Here is an 18,102-nt window from a genome sequence, read left to right as displayed (position 1 = left end):
TCAGGAAAGATGTCAATAAAACACAACAATAAATCTAATAATTGCACTTAGTGTTAGGTACGTGCCACCTAATATGGCCTAATAGTCCTAGGAAAGCAACTATCTGTCATTTTACATTGCAGTCATTTAAGTGTAAGTACAGTATTTATTATAGCTGTGTGTCATAATACAGTAGTGAAATATGGTAGCCTACTGTTGTGTATAGGGGAAAAGGTAGAGGAATTACTATGATCAAAATACATTTTCGACCCTTTAGCAAGCTAAACATTTTATGACCATATATTTTGTCATATATTTTACATTACATGTTATAAATGTAAATATATTTCACACTTAACATCATATTTTTTTGTTATATTTCAGAATATATTTCAAAATGATAAATATAAGTGAACAAAAATGCAAATATATTTCAATGTATTTGGAATATATGCCACATATATTTTTGACACTTTAAAATATATTTCAATTTTTTTTTTTCTATATGGGCTAACTGCTAGCGCAATTTGATAATCTTAATATTCCTCAGATATTCAGTTTTTTTCCTATTGTCTATTTATTTTATTTTATTTTATTTTATTTATTATTTTATTTTAGCCTTTCAATATATTATATTATATTATATTATATTATATTATATTATATTATATTATATTATATTATATTATATTATATTATATTATATTATATTATATTATATTAAACCAAACCAAACCAAACCAAACCAAACCTTACTACTACTCTTTTGGTGCCTTACAAGCACTTACATTTCTTTTTTAGAAGTGCAAATTTGTTCATATTTTGTTCATATTTTATTGACTAATGATCTATATATATATATATATATATATATATATATATATATATATATATATATATATATATATATATATATATATATAAAAAGATGTATTGCTTCAAGAGGATAAAATGATTAGCTAAAAATAAGTGTTGTCCACGTCATAGGCATCCAGTGATCTCTGAAACATGTACCTTATTGTATTTCACTATTTTTATTAAAAAAAGCCTTTTTCTAAAGTCTTACATTCTCAGTAAATGCTTCAATGTGCACCCTTCAGAATTGCATTAATAGTCCAGCGTGTTCATCTGTTGTGCATCTTGACTGGTTAGTTCGTTATTCGTTGCTCTGATGTAGACATTGATATTGTGTGCCGTTCGGCCATTTCTGAATCATGATTACGCTTGTGGTTTAAATGAGAACTGACCGAAAGAAACAAGCCAGAATGATGATTTTAAGGGATAATAGATTGTGTTTCAGACATGCATTTGAGAAGCGGATCAGAACCAGACCTCCAGAGCTCCAGGCGGTCTCTTAACATCTGCACAAATGTCTTACGTCAGAAACAGCCCGTTGCTTTGCGAAGTTTGTGAAGAGTTTGAAGCATCATCATTGCTCCGTTAACTACACAGGACATAAATACCCTTAAACACTAAAAGAATCTGGACTCTGAATGTTGGTTTGTAAATACAGTTATTAGTGTCAGGCTTTAAAGTTTTGGTTAGCTGTTTATCCAGATGACCTGCTGTTTTTTTGTTTTGTGTGAGGTTGTCCTGTGCAAAGTTATGAACTGATTACGACCTCATAAAAAATGTTCTTTGCTTTGTGTTTAGTATGGGAACCATGTGTAATGGTTCAGAGGTGAGTGCTGAAACTCTTTCTCATGATGCCTCTGTGCTCTTGTTTGCAGGTTCCCCCTTTATCCCAGAGGAGAGCGTTTCCAGTTTGAATACGGTGTCTATTTGCTCAACAAAAACATCGCCCAGGTAAGAATCTCTCAACAGGTTCCACTGTAAAAATCAAGATGGCTGAATGACTGATTACACTGGGTGTGTATCTGAAACAGAAGGGATGAATGTTGTCCAGTGAGTCAGTACTTTAAATAACCCCTGAACTAAACTTCTATGTTGAGATTTTGCTCTCAAAGTTTTCACAGCTGAAGTTCTAGAACTGATGTACCTTGTAAATCACTTGCATTAATGTCATCCAAAAAGAGTTTCATAAGCCATTGCTCAAATCCAATTTCAAGTTTGAGCTTTGATTCAGAATTATACAACATGAATTTAATCGATTTCCCTGGTTAAGTGTAAGATTAGCACGCCTCCATGGCTCTGGGAGTGGAATCCAAGCCTCCTGCGCTCCAGCTGTTGCCCCAACTTAAGGCGGAGATGAATAACACAGAATAGACTTCAGAAAGAACCAAGGAGGTCGACCGAATCGGTCCATCTCTGACCCACGCGAGCGGCACGCACGTTGCTCGAACAAAAACGTAGCTGTGCGTGGTATGGAGTGATATGTAAGCTTAGCCAACTCTGAGGGGAAAGCTTATATATCTGTCATGTTTGATATATGCCTCCATTTGTAGTCTGACTGCGAGATGCCCTCCTCCACAACTTGTTCTTCATACTGCCTGTCGCCCACCATTTCCATTCCACGTCCCCTTAATCAGAACGAATATAATGCTTTGCACCTTTGCCAGAAATCTTCATTAACCTTGTCAGTGTTTCTCTGTAGGGCAAACTAATGGAGCTTATCTCAGTGTGTTGACCGCGAGATCAAGCGGTTTTTAAACTCATCGTTTGTGAAGCCTCTCACCCGGAGTCAAGCCGATCCATATGAGCTCAGTGAACTCAACGTTTTGAAGCATTTGAGTTGGTTGAGCTCAAACATGGCTACGTAGCATACTGTAAAAGATGAGCTATAACCCATTTAATTTTTTGGGCCTCTGTGTTGCACATGTGTTCCAGTTTGGGAGAGAAACTGTCCGGAGAATGCATGACGCTTTGCCCTTGAGTCATGCTACTTGTTATTTCTTTTTCTTTTAGCTTTAACTCGCTATCCCAACGGCTATAGGCCTGCTGTACAGTATATATTCCCCTCTGCATCTTTCTCGATACGCCCCTTGCTAATCCGAATAGGACTAGGCTGCTTCATTGACCCCTAAATATTAGAAAATTGAGCTTGGCTTTTCCTACTAAATATGATTTGCGAATAACTAGCAAGCGAAGGGCTGTTTGTTATTTTGTTGTTATTTTTCTCGTGGTCTAACTTTTTCCCGTCTGTCCCTCTCGTCTTTAATGCGTTCCGTTCGTTAGCCGTAGCCGCGGTGGCTCAGTGTGTCCGGCTGCTGAGACTAAGCAGAGATCGGGTTTCACAGCGGCGCTCTTGTTCTGGAATGGAGGAGATTAAACGTCTATCTTTTATTAAATTGTGTGTGTTTGAAAACGATCCAAGCAGGCAGGAGGGAGAGAGAAAGGAGGGGTGTTTTAGTTGCTTTGAAGCAGCGCGCTGACTGGATGTTGTTTTTATTTAGTCCTCGTGTCATGGGAGGAAGGGAGAAGAATGTCAGGTGGCCAGTGGGGTTTCGCCAGGGCACTTTTGTCTGTGATGGATGAGTTAGGAACCTGGTGATAAATGTTTTTTTATTTTTTTTTATTGTATTTTTATTTGTTTTTCTCTGTCGTTTGCACTATTGCTTTGCTGCTAGGGTTTTGCTTTAATATTTCGTGATGGTGCTATTAAAAGGGTTGAATTTATAGAATTTTTTAGCGTGCTGTTTTAGTGTGCTGTGAGACTGTCAGCAGAGAAGTTATCTGTCTTTTCAGGGAAGTTAAGTCTCTAAATCCATTCCCTTTAAAGCACTGCCGCTGTAGCCATCAAAGCAAATTCACCAACATCAACAATACATTTTAAGGCAAGATCAGTTTTTTTTGTGTGTGTGTACTTAACAGATGTACTTAAAGATGCCATTTCAATGAAATAAACGTGTTTTGAGAGCAGTTTTTGAACGTATGAAAGCATCCTATATGAACACACCTTAAGGGGCCATTCACAAAGAACGCATTTTGCATTTTTTAACGCAGGGCAGTGGAATGCAAGATAAAATGCAATGTCTAGAGACAAGTTTTTTTTTTAAATATCCTTCAGAAAAAAATCTATTTAAAAAAATGGAACAGTTTATTGAACCTTTAGACAAAATCTTTAAAAAACAAAACAAATTTGAATGAAAAAAATGCATATGTGTTTTATGTCTTAAGCTCCTGGGTCAAATGCAACAACCCAGCAGTTGAGTTATTTATCACAGGGTATCTGCATCCTCTTCAGTTTTCAGCGACATCGAATTGGTGCATTTTGGTGCAACAGAGACTGGTGGAATACATGTGATTTACTCCTAAATTTGACATTTTTTTACTTCTAAAGTTTAAATGTAGGCAATTTTGTATAGCCTACATATTAAAAACGGTATAAAATATGCTATACTTTAAAATATGATAATCATCGATAATAAATGAAGTTATCATGCAAACCAGTGGTTGTGTGGAGTATTTTACAAAAGTTTAGAGGATTAACCTGTAAGCACCAATTCATGTATGAAGTAAAAAAAGAAGCTAGTATTACAGTAAAAATGAATGAATAAAATCAACCCATTATGCTGGGTTTAATAAACCAAAACCAAATTGCTGGGTAAAATTAGCCCAACATGTGTTCTGTCCTACTGTATATTTGCCCTTGGACTTAAAACAACCCAAATTGGGTTGTTTTTAACCCAGAGGTTTTTTTTTTCTTTGAGTGTAGCCATTTTAGCCTTGTAGCCGTCTTGACTGCTGCATTATTATGCTGCAAAAGATATAATAAGATGTGAGCACAATGGTCAAAAACGTCTGCAAAAAAACAAAAAACACGTTCTATGTGAATGACCTCTAAGGAATGCATCTTATTGGTGTCTCGTGACCCTAATCCAATGTAATTATAAAAGGCTTCTTTCGACTAGTTATTCCGACAACCCACATACATGCCAACTGTGAAATTATTCTTAAATTGCAACCTTACGTGACTTATTTGGATGTTGTCAGCAAGGTAATCATGGCAGAAGCTTGTGTGTGTGAGAGAGAGAGATTTAAGCAGTTTTTGTCTGTGTTTGTTGCATTATAGAGCATGTTTCAAGACTGAAGCTCTACTTCTTTTAGGTAGTTAGGCTTGGCTAGTGTACTTCCTTTGGTTGGGACTTCAACACAAGGAAGACAAGTTAAACATACTGTAAAGAAGAAAAAAAAAACAATCATTTTTTTATTTCTATTTTTTAACATCTTTTCTGTTTATGTTAAATAACAAGAGTATTTAATTTATTACGCCTCTGCCGAGACTTCCTTCAACTGTCTGGAATGTTGTGAATTTGGCTTTTAATAGTCATTATGTTTTAAATGTTGTTCTTTTTGGCAGCACAACAAACACTCTTGTGCTGCTGTTGTTTAATATAGTTCATATGGATCATTCAGAATGTTGGTTTGGAAATTTGGACACCATACCATTGAGGTCAAACTGTGTTTGAAAAAGTTTCCAAGCTTTCAAAACTATTTAGCATGTATATGTGTGAATTTGTGTCTAAGTGGTTCGTCTTCCCCTAGATGGCAGAAGCACTGAAGTGACCAACCCTCAGTTGAAGCTCCTGAAGCACAGCAGCACTCTGAGGACAGATTACCTTCTCTCGAGACGCTGCATAAACTGAACGCTGAAAGAAATATTACAATTAGCACTCAGTTGCCAAGCTAGTGAGATATCTTATTTGGCAAGGAGCTCAGCAGGAAGGGCTGTGCTTGGAATTAAACCCAGAGTTGAAGATTATTGGGGAATTTGAAGTGTAGGTCTAGCATTGTGCCCTGTTCTCTGCAAAGCCAGGAAACCTGGCAGTATCAGCACTGCTCGATGACCGGATCTAAATTTCTTTCTAATGCTAATATGCATATTTTGGTGCACTCATGATTGTACGTTTGATAAGGAGGCTTTGGTTGCACTTGTTCATTCAATGCTTTTGGACTTGTTGATGTACTGAGAGTTTCCACTTGAGAACCAAGCGGTGACGTTCTTATGTAGAACATTTTATTTAGTCTTCATTTCTAATTTATTTTCAGTTTGTCTTTTGGGTTTAGTTCTGTTTTCATTAGTCATATCATTGTTTGTTTTAGATTAATTTTAGATTTTTAGTTTTTAATGTTTAATGCAAAAGTGGGAAACTGTTAAAATGTTACATTTTTCAGCGCAGTCTAGTGTTATAGCTATCTAGTTGCATAGTTGCAGGTTTTATGGTATATTATCAAAAACTATGATTAATTTATAGCCATTGTTTTCATTTAGCTTTTATTTAAATTTTTATTCATGGTAATAACACTGGTTAAACACTTTTTTATTTATTAGTTTTGTTATTGTTTACCCCGTGATGAAACACTTCCCAACCAGGCACACGTACTAAAACTGGCAAAGTGTAAAAAAAAAAAAAAAAGAAAAAAGGAGGAGGAGGTTCTACGCTGCAGTCCAGGATGCATTAAGGTGCAGTCACATTTACTGTTGTCTAGCGAATTTCGCTGACAAAAAACTTGGAATATGTTTTAAAACTTGAAAATATGAAATATGAAAATTTTGACCGATAACCCATAATTCTTTATATCTGAAAGCCTATAACCGATTTATTGGCCGATAAATTGGTCAATTTTTATATAATCTTTTTGTGAGCCTGATTATTGTAAAAATACAGCAGCCGCACACTCAAACACTGTGCAAAATCAATTTATTAGCAAGCTTTCGGTCTTGCGACCTTCTTCAGGCATACAAACAAAGTGAATGTGGCCATACAAAAGGGCTCTTGCCAATCACCTCTCCTGATTGCATAATGCCAGACACCTGTGTTAACATGGCTAAGGCTACAGGGATAGGGAACATGGGAAATGTAGTTCAACATAGCCTATATCAAATATAGCCTTAGGCACAGGGTCTACTGAAAACAAAAAACATAAATTACATTAAAACTTCAAATTGATAAATACATTACAAGATTACATTGCATCGACACAAAATAGAAAGAAAACACTATTCTATGCAGATATCAGGATATGACCATCATAGAGCATAGAATAGTCTATAGTGATGAAATTAAAGAAACACGCTCATATCAAAATCCTCATTGAGACCCAGTGGTTGTAGAGCTTCTAACATATAGATCCAATACAGCTCTCTCTGACATAGTCACCTGTCAACATCACCCCCTCTCTGAGAAGTAATCTGTTCTATTCCCTGAAACCTGAGAGAGGATAGAGGATGCGAGTGGTTATTAAAGTGACGGGCAACAGGATAATTCATATCATTTCGTCTTATTGAACTTTTGTGTTCGCTGATTCTTTGCTTCAGAGGGCGAGTAGTTTTACCAATATAGATCATATCACACGTGCATTTAAGCATATATACAACATTTTTAGTGTTGCATCTGATAAAAAAAATAAAAAAAAGTCTCACCATTAAAATCCATGTCCTACAGTAAGTACACAATTATAACATTCTCATTATAATTGTACTGTATGTGGCCTATATGACAGACTTTCACTGCACATGTTGCACTTAACATTTGTGCTGCGTTTTCAACCCTCCTATTTACACCTTCATACCTCTGACATCTTGCGATTGAATCATTCGAGATACATGAATATGTTTCGTTCCCTAAAGTCTTGCAGGTGCACATGAACTCTAGCTGTAAAGCGGTGAGAGATTCTTGGTTGCCATTAGTGTCATGGCTGTTATCTAACATGACTTTTCTGGGATGGAAACCATATGAACCTTAGGTGAGAGAGGAGATATGCATGCAAACACTCGCACGCCTGTAAGTCTCATTTTCATTCGCTGTCACACGTGTAGTGAAAGGCTGCTGGTTCCTGTATGAGAAGTTAACTACTACTATTACATACCTGCCTTCCTGTGAGAGCGTTTTTCCTTAATGCGAGAGTTAGCAAGGCCACAACGGTGCTTTGTGAACAAAATCACCTCTGTGTGATTAATGACTCGGGCTAAGTGGCTTTATTTGTGTATATTAAGCAGGAATTTCCATATGTCACATTCAGCATTTACCTCCATCAGACTGTGTACATAACCTCAGAGTGTGAGCCGGCAATGACTCTCCGTTAGATGTGGTGCTATTTTCTCATACGTGTTCATCTATGAGTGATTTGCTCACTTCTTGTTTTTTTCCAGGCCCACTAAGGCTTTAATTCCTTTTTTCATATGTTGTCTTCATTCACGTTTCTTCTTCCTTTTCTTTTTTTTTCTGCTTTTGACTGAGGGTTTTCCTCCTGTTTGAATGCATTCTAACATGACTGCGCTTTTATCTTACTTGATTTACTGTGTTCTGTGAAAGAAAGATCAACACAGCGTTGAATGTGATTACCATCATGGGTCGCTAACCGTAAGATGAGCCCAAACACTCAGAGAAACGGAGAGTTAGGGAATCAAATCATGATTTTGAATCCTTTTCAGTTGCATTCCTGAAATAGAGACTTCGATCTAATGATCTGCACAAGCCTGTTGCTGATCTACCCTTCCCTTTGTGTATATATGGGTGTTTCTTCAACTTTGGGCACTTTTATGTCCTATAGGTTGATTTTTATGAGCGATAACAGATTTGAACTATTTCTGTTATATAAAGGTTGCATTACAACAGCCGTAGAAACTTTTACCATGCCTGTTTCTTGTTTTAGCCTTACCCTAGAACTAGACTTTCAGCCACTTTCAACTACAAAAATCTGTCATAACTATGATAATCTAAACAAATCTACTAAACAAAACTAAACAGACTAATTCCATATTTGTGTATAAATGTAAATTTTTAAAGAAATACTACTGTACCAGTTTCCACCACACCGAACTGAATAAAAAGTTGTTTGTGTGAAGTTAGTTGGTGTACTTGTTAACCAAGGACACAATGGTGTCAGTAAATAATTTCTATTTGTACTCTTGTCCTAGATCCGACATTAAATCTTATACTAAGATCTTAGATCTTATATTTCCATCAACCGATGACTGACATAATTTCCACCCCACCATGACAACCATGTCTGTATGAAAAATCAAGGTAAATGTAATTTTTTTGTTAGTGTTGTTATTATGCATGATTTCTAATCAGAGATTGTGAAATTATTAACAAAGTGTAAAAATATAATTTATGTGTGTCTATTTAGGATACATAAAGTGCTTTCTATGAAATTAGATTTGTAATTGTATTCCAAAAAAGTGTAAAATGTGTCCATCACAGAATGATATACATTATACAGTAAATAATGTGAGATGTATTGAAAATTACACTGGGGTGGAAATGTTTAGTAAAAAGAAATCATTTTGTTACTAGACAAATGAAGTAAACTAGTACGAATGTGGAAAGTGTTTATTTTATGTGTTTTTAGTTTCTAATAGTCCACAGGGCCAAAAGTGGTCTTAGTTGAAGAAACACCCACCTCTCAATTCCTAACTCAGTTTACCATTGAAGGCAGCCCATTGAGTCAAAAAGGCTGACTGGTCATATTTACTTATTTACCCTTCCTCCTTTAATTAAGATCAGACAGGTAAATAAAAGTGGGAGTTGATGAGTGTGAGAGAAAACTCCCAAGAGAACAGCATATTTAGCACAAACTATTCCCAGGCTATCCCAGAATCCTTCCTCCCTGTCCGGCAGACCTGTCTGCGGTGAGTGAGTCAGTCCAACGCGGTGAGCTGGACCCTCCAGAAAAAGCCGATGTATTGCGTATGCACCTTCCCTCGCACAATGAGAGCCCTTCTCCTGTCGGCCCTCCATAAAAAGCCTCATCTTCACAAACCAGGCTCAGTGAGTCCGTCCAAACCAGCGTTACGCCGTGTTTGTTTGCGTAGCCGTGAACCCTGGTCCCCCTAGTTTCACCGCCAAACCAACATCACTGGGGACAAGAGAAGAACTGGAACTGATCAACTCTTAAAACAGCTCTCCATCTCTCCCAAGCCAGACGGCATCCGCTTTCCATTTCGAGGAAGTTTGCTTTGGTGAACTGCATAATGAATCTTGTTTTCTGTCTTTTAGCCCTATGAAAGTTCACTCACTGTACTGGTAATTTTCATTTTCCTATAGAGGAAATCGAAATGCGATTTTAGCAAACATATGTTGGTTATTACTGTACTAAGAGCCACTCTGCCTGCAAAGCAGACGGCCACGTAATCATCGAAAATGTGGTTTATATTTTAATATATTTAGGTGCCATTTTAAAAGGGTTATGAGTTGTGTCCCAACTATAAAAAATACCACTTTTTAACCCACTTTATTTTTCACATTTCAACCGCAGAATTGTTTTTGGCAGAGCGTAAACGGGCTGCACTAGCATACATGGGGACCACCCTATGTTCTCAAAAGGGTATGGGAACGAAGCCTGTGGACCCGCCGTCTCCTTATTCAGAATTGATTTATGGACGAAGGAGGGAAAAACGGATTAACGGACTACTGGACTCAACTAGTCTAGATGAAGAGATTACATCCCATTTCACCCCACTGCTGCACCTGACTTGTGGAATTTCTGAGAAAAAGACTGATTATTTGGTTTGTCTCAACAGCTTTATGTAATGGCGCTCCGTGTAATTGCATCGCAGTGCGGGTGCACGTTTTCGCTGTTATCTTAGGAGCGATTTGTTTTCCATAAGTCATCAGGCTTAATAAGCTGAGTTTCCTTCAGGCCTGGGAAGTGTGTTACACCTCATCCATTAGGACTGTACATGCCCACCCAGTCAGTAATAAAAGCCTTCACCAGTTATTCTAAGATAACAGATGGCTGCTGTATTTCAAACCAAACTGAAATTACTGATATTAATGCAGCCAGTGATGAATGAATCTATCACTGGATAAGACCCAGCTAAATTCTTTCTTTTTCTTTCTTTAAGAGACTTCTTTCAGAAATATAAAAAAAATTCTTACCGACCCAAAATGTTTGAACGGTAGTGTACGTTTTGAAAATTGTTAGATTTTATATAGATTAAATACATTCCTCATTTTTAAACTCTATTTATTTGTATTCACTGTATTTATTTATTTATTTGATTTATTGATACTTTTTCTTTGTCAAAATCTTTCCATTTCTTTTTTCCAAACTTTTTCTTAATTATTTCCTCCTTACCTCCTCTCTCCCTCTATCTTTCTTCTACAGTCAATGACTAGATGAAACATTGAGATTAGATCTGATACTTTGGCCAGTATTTCTCCAGTGTTTTTATATGACTGTGTCACATCACCGGAGGAAGCCCTGTGCTTTTGTCCAGAATTTGTTGGCAAGCGTTTGCTCCTTTTAACTGTGATATTCTGTTCAGGGACGCGTGATTCAGATGTCCTCAGAGATTCTCAACTTTCTCCTTTCTCATAGCTTTATATATGATCCCGGTTTCTCCTGGCTGATCTCTTGGCAGAACAGCTCATTTTACTAGACTTCACTCTTAAATATAACCTTCTCATACAACATGTCTATGGAGGTTTCCCCTATTGGGAAGGGTTTCAGAAGTTTGTGTTTTTCTATTTTGCTTTATAAGATTTGAGTTTTATCCACATCAGAAGCATCATGGCCCTTTATATTTTTGAGCCAATTGGTTTTTAAATTCAACTTCAGTATTTTTTTGTAAGTACTTTATTTTGTTTTATTTAATCAAAAACTACACTAGACTGCTTAGACACAGATAAAGTTTTAAAAGACTGCCACTGATGCCCTCTCAAAAATAGGCCCATGGGCCCATGTAATGTATGCATGTCACAGCTGAGTTCTACGTTCTAGCCATTACACGGTGGGGCCTTGATTCTTAATTTAAACCTGGCAATTGGTCTGGTTCTAAACTGTTACAGCACATGCTGTTGTGGTTGTTCGTCTGTCTGGTAACATTATGTGTTTTAGCACACACTCCTCCCTTGCTTTTACTGCTCCCACTAGTTTTAGCTTTGTGTGGTCTTGCTTCCCCTCATAGCTTGTTGCTGTTGCACCTACAGCAGCCTGCGGAGTGAGCTGGAAACCTCTCGGGATGCCTTCCAGTACTCATAAAAGCTATATCACACCACAAGAAGTTACTGAGCATGTCACCACAAGGAGTTACCCCCCTTCATGCCTATTAATGTAGCGCCCAACAGCCAACTGTAGCTCAAATTTGTGCTCTCTTGACTGGTCTTCCATTTCTAATTATGATATAATTTACTCGTCCTCATGTCTTCCCAAACCTGTATGATTTTTTTCTGTCAAATTGACACCTTTTGAAGAAATGTAGTCATTACTTATTTAATTACAATGAATGTGGATGAAGCATTTTTTTCAGAAAGTATAATAAAATGAATCCATACCACTATATTCTAAGTATTCTGAGGCCATTTAATAGCTTTATGTGTGGAGCAGACCGAAAAGTATTTTTCTTGATTTGAATAATGACTTGCATTCTGGTCTGTTTCTCATTCAAAGCTATTTTATGGCTATTGTATACTTGGAATATAACACACAATTTTATGGACCACAAGCTTGAAAACCTTAGTCCCATTCATTCTAAATACATGGAAAAGTTTGACCAGCACAATTCTCTAATTTGTGCTCCAAGAAAAAAGTAATGCAATTTTGAAAGGACTTGAGGGTATACAATGACAGAACGTTCCTTTAAAGAAATTATAAATTGGCCCTAAGACAGAGACCTGAGGCACACCGCACGTTCTGCCTGTCCTTCTTTTGATCCAGCTGTAGAGAAGATTCAAAATCTCTTTCTCTTTCCATTTCTTGCTCATTCGTCTATCGGCGGATTCTACATTGGCTGGTGACCCTGACTGTCTGGTGGGTCTTCCAATGAGATTTTGGATGTGCATAAAGCTCAGAAACAGCAGCTTACTCTTAGCCCAGGACTTCAGCCAACCCAACTGATTTACGAGTGTATCTGGGGCTGTTGTTTTGTCTGTCATTGTCCTCCTGGTAACCCATTCAGCGTTTCTAAGCGAGGAGAGGGGGACAGATGGAAAGAGGGAGTATAAAAAGAGAGCAACTGGGAGAGCACAGTACCGTTAGCACTCGTCACCTTCACTTGCTCCTGGTTTTATAAGCATACCTCTGGCTAGCCTCCTATGGCTTTATGAAACACTTAAATGGCTGTAATTGAATTTCCACGGTTTTAGGTCAGGAGCCAGGGGTTCGCCTCACACCGCAAAGAGGAGAGAGAGCCACTAAATATATATGTTTCAGAAAAGGTAGTCCCCAGTCTCCAGTGGCCCACTAATGATGCGGGTGTGTCTCAAGGGTACTGTATGTGTTTGTTTGTTTGTTTACTGCTCTATGGAAAGTGAAAGCTCACAAACAGAAGAAGGGTTTCCCTTGAGCCTGACCGTAAGCCAAAAATTTACTGTAAGCCATACTAGAAGAGCCAATTCTATATCATCAGGTTATTTGAAATTCCAATCACTTTTTTTAGAGCTGAACTTGAATTTATGATCTTTTTGGTGAAAAACTAAGTCCAAGTCTGAAAATATATGATCTTGAGGAGAATACATATCATACTTTGAGCTTCATACACTAAACTTTTTAGTTTTTCTTTCAAAAGAACATGTTCTTTTGAAAGTCTAAGCCTGCCAAGCCCTTAGCTCTGCTGACAAGAGTTTGCTCTTTACCAAATAATTTTTTTTTTCTTTTTTCTCACAGATGCAAGAAAGAGTTGGCGGACAATCATTGTCAATGACTTAATAGCTGGGCTACTGTTTCCAGCTGTTTTTAAATTTAAAGTGGTTTGCAGTGGTATGAAGTCTCATTTGGCTCTCTTCTATTTTCCAATGAAGTGTGCTTTTTTTAAATAATCGATAACCTCTGCGGCCCCTTATAAGTTACTTTTCAAATACAGTTTTTATAATGACTGACAAATTACATTTAGGGAAAAAGAAAACAGGGAAAAGTGGAGAAGTCGTCATGTAGTCTGCAAGGGGTTTATTATTAAGTTCCTGTTATTCTCCAACTGTGTTTTGAGTTTTCATCTTATCAAGACAGTGTTGTGACAAAGCTGACTGCCATTTTTCATAGCTGTCATTTGTCTCTCTGCAGGAACAAAGAGACCGCGTGAAAGTTGAGGCTCTGTTCCACAGCTGAACTGAAGAATTTTACAATGAAAATGTGTTTGTTGACTGTTTCAAGATTACTGTTTACCGATTCACATAACAAAATCCAGTTTATTCACACACAGTGGTCCAACCAACCCAAAAACATACTACTGAGTTTACAAATAGCTTGTGCCCTGGCACTGAGAATGGTGCCAATGTATTGCAAGTGTGTGGTTCCATTGTACATAAATAAGTTTACCCAGAAATTTAAATTCCGTCATTTATTCGTGCTCATGTCATTCAAAATCTGTATGGCTTTCATTCTTCTGCGGAACAGAAGAAAAAAAAAAGATATTTTTGAAGAATGTCTCTTTTTTTTTTTGTTTTTTTTTGTCCATCCAGTCACTGGATCAGCTGGATTTGTATGGACAAAAAAAGTTTAAACATTCTTCAAAATATCTTCTTTTGTGTTCCACAGAAGAAAGAAAGTCATACAAGTTTGGAACAACATGATGGTGAGTAAATTGTCAACCTTTTTAATTTTGGGTGACTATCACTTTAACTTGTGTTTTCTTTACTGTGCCAGTAACAAAACTCTAGGGGTTGATATAGTTACCTTCAAATGTCTTTGCCGTTTAAACCAATCGTGTTATTTAGGTAGCGATCTATGAACTTGTTGAAAGTTTACCTAACTTTAACTTGCTCAGCAGGATTCTCTTGAAACTATTGCTCCACTATGGCGGTTTTCAACCTGAAAGGGAAACTGACCATAGAATACGTTAGAAGATTACTTTACTTTAAGTAAAGTGAGTTTTTAAAGTGGTCTAGATTGTCATCACGGTGGTCACAGAGCACATCCGTACAAAGGGAATGCCAATTGGTTTAGATATTGGAAACCGCTACGTTTGGCTCTCCTCTGTTCCAGCTGCAGATTCCTGGGAAGTTTTATGTGTTTAGGGCAGGAAGACTTGTTGTTCTTCTTAATTCACACCAAACCTTTGTGGGCTATTTTAACGTGTCACGCTTAACTTGCTCTACACATCTGCTGGGTAATTCTCCCTTGATGAAGTTAAACCATCTCCCAGAAAAAAAAAATACAGGAGAAAAAGCTTGATTCCATCTGGTGGAGATTTAAAAAGGATGAGGATGAGGGGGAAAAGAGTGAAAGCCTGATGCTCTGGTAGTTTTCAGGCCTGTGCTGGCCATTTCTGAAGCATCTGGGTTTTATTACTGCAGATCTGCAGCTTTTCGATCTCATTTGGGCACAATGGATGAGCTGCTATACTTTGAAGAAGATCTTTGGAAGGAATAGACAATAGTTCAGTTATATTCTAGCTTTCTTCTTCCATCATAATTTATCCTTCATTTGGCTTTTTTTTTCTTTTGCTCTTCTATCTCTCTTTTCCATTCCCTCTTCAACTCTCTCTCATCGTTCCGTTCACATTCACGCTGATTGTCACATTTTTACGGACTCTCTCGGGGCCCATAAAGTATCACTCCATTAAGGAGGATCATCTTTACCCTGTGTCCATCCTGTCAGCCTGTATTACTTGCCTGGAAGGGGAATGGATATTTATCAAGGATTTTGAAAACCATCAGTCATGAACTTCACCCAAGAGCTTACAGAAAGCTGTGGATCTTAGCAAAGTGAATGAAGTGTTTGGTGATGGGGTGAGGCCTACCGGTTCCCTCTTCTCCCAGGGCCCCTGTAATGGTTTCACAGCTGATGAAAAAGAGTTAACTGGCCAGTGAAAGTGGCTGTTAAATAAACACCACTGAAGTTTAACAGTCTGGAATTGCTTAATTTGACTCTCTCTCATGCAGACACACACACAAACCACATGACTCCTGACACCTCTATATCGCCACTAATTGGTGTTAGATGTCACTCAGTAGTTGATACATCTTTTTTAGTCAGATATGTGATATGAGGCATCTAAATGGCCACAAAGACACCAATTGGCTTTAGCACCAATTACCATGTGCCTTGTTCTTGTGTGTAATGGGGATAGAGCATGCTCAGATGCTCAGCATTTCAGGCCTATAGAACCAGGGTTGGAAATTTTAGGATGCATAATAAAACATTGCCCAGGATGTGAAGCGCGTTTCTCCACAGTAAGTTCAATGTCTTTTTCAACAAAGCAGTATTCTGTTGCCTTCACCGTTGTATGTGTGTTTGCCCATTACAACAGTCGTTTTCTTTAAGCTTCCAGAAAGACTTGGCTTTTTTCCCCTCTGTCTTTTACTTTTTCACCTCTAACACCATCCATTCATTCTGTCTCCTGAGGAAGGCTTAACTTCCCAGTTATCCAGGCATTTCCTCGTGTTTCTGATGTGTTGTGTAAGGTTTTCCATCATCCTGCCAATTGGACAATTCCCATCTGCAGCCATTAATTCAGATATCTGGTCCTCCCGTTTACATGTTTTTTTCATTTTCAGATATTCCGTACATTGCTAGAATTTTTTTTGTCCATATGCCAGTGCAGTAAGACAAAATACATATTTTAAAATACAATATATTTTTATATATTTTCTGAACACAAACCTTATCTCATGCATTGTTGCTTCTCAAGAAAAGTTTTTTTTTCAAGGATATTTAGATATTTTAATTGGAATATTACACAAAAATACTCAAGATCAAGTGTTTTGCAGTGTAGTCAACAACAGATTAATCTACACATATTTATCATCTATATGTCATCAATGTACCTAAAATATGCATAGTGTGTGCATACATTAGAAATAGACTTTCTTGGATTGTTGCTTATTGAACAGAACAAAGGACCAGTGGATCAGTGAGTGATTAAAATCATTGATTTTAATCAAATCAGACCTTATTCTTCTAATTCAATACTAAACAGTTATATTTCATATATTATATTATATTTATAATATTTTGGTTATAACGGTGCTTATTTATTTAACTAGGTATCTTTCCTAGATATTGTTTAAAAAGGAAAATGTTATATTCCACTTTGTGATATTCTACAATATTCTACAGCTATATAAGCTATATCTATATAAGCAATCAAAATGCAAATCTAAAACAATTTTTGCCCCTCAATATTGGCCAAAATATCTATAGAACTTCATCCCTGGTTAAAACTCACTTAGACATGGTGCTATAGAGCAGAGGTAGAGGAACATGGTGAGAGAGCTGCAATGTGTTAAATGACTCAAGGAATATGTACTCATTATGCACAGGCTCATTCACAATCTCCTCATTAGTCTGTTCCTGCTCAGAGCTGTTGGCCAAGTCCTGTTTCCACCAATGGCCATTAACCAAATCACCATTAACAGGACACGCTGTGGGTTTTGGCCTTAGCAAGTAGGTGTCAGAAGCGGAAAAATGCAGGACGTTATTCATAATTTGGGCTTTTCTGTTAACCATATTCGCATGGCCTCCTTTTGAATTGCTCTCTGAAGTCGCGGCCAGGGGTGAGAATAATGCCTGACTCTTTTTCTGGCGTGGAGTTGATCGGAAGGTTTAGCCCTTAATCTCAGTCCTCCCTCCCTCTTTCCCCTCTACCTGCACCTTTCTTGTTTTTCATGAAGGGGAGAATGGAAACTTTGTCTCTGCCATCTCTAGGTCTGCCCATGAAAATGCCCACATTTGCTGTGTTGTGAGAGCAGGATGTAGTCAAAGCGGTAGCATTAGGAAAACTGATATCGGCTTGGCATTTATCTCAGTCTCTTAGGGATTAGTCAGTGTATTGGAAAGATCTCAGGCAGGTATAATTTACTTTCTAGTTGATGTTAACCTGTTCAAGCTTTTAACTAATCTTTTAAGAGTGATTATGAGTTGGACGGAGAGAAAAAAAATCCCCAATTGAACAATAATTGAGGCCATTGAGAACCTGAGAAACTCTGGTTTGCTAAGATACACAGACCAAATCTGTTTATTTCATAATTTGCATAGTCTAAAGTTGTTCTATATAATATCACATGTATTATTTAGTTCTGATAAGTGCAATAGTGGTATTTGGCAGTGACCTCCATCTGAAATATTGCACAAACGGGAATTGTGGATGCTTATCAAAAGCTCCCACTTTTGTTCACGTATAACTGGCTCATGTTTTTAGTGTTTTCGTTTCACAAAAGAGAAATATATATATTTTATCTCTAAAGATTACGCCGTACCTCAGCTGGACAAATCCTGGGAGTGTTTTCTTTTTGAAATCACAAATTCTTGACACAAAAGGTCTTGGAAGAGATAAGT

General features: G+C 37.3%; 1 protein-coding gene across 1 annotated transcript in view; it reads left to right on the top strand.

Annotated features, from left to right (window-relative positions):
• uvrag (UV radiation resistance associated gene) overlaps positions 1-18,102 on the top strand; it is a 105,189-nt gene that overhangs the window by 65,292 nt on the left and 21,795 nt on the right. The window contains exon 13 of the mRNA XM_084105175.1: positions 1,710-1,785. Coding sequence (XP_083961301.1) covers positions 1,710-1,785 — 76 coding nt within the window. The remainder of the gene's footprint in view (positions 1-1,709; positions 1,786-18,102) is intronic.

This window comes from Abramis brama, assembly GCF_963993115.1.
Source record: "Abramis brama genome assembly, chromosome: 25".
Taxonomy (NCBI): Eukaryota; Metazoa; Chordata; class Actinopteri; order Cypriniformes; family Leuciscidae; genus Abramis; species Abramis brama.
This window is presented reverse-complemented; position numbering and strand designations above follow the sequence as displayed.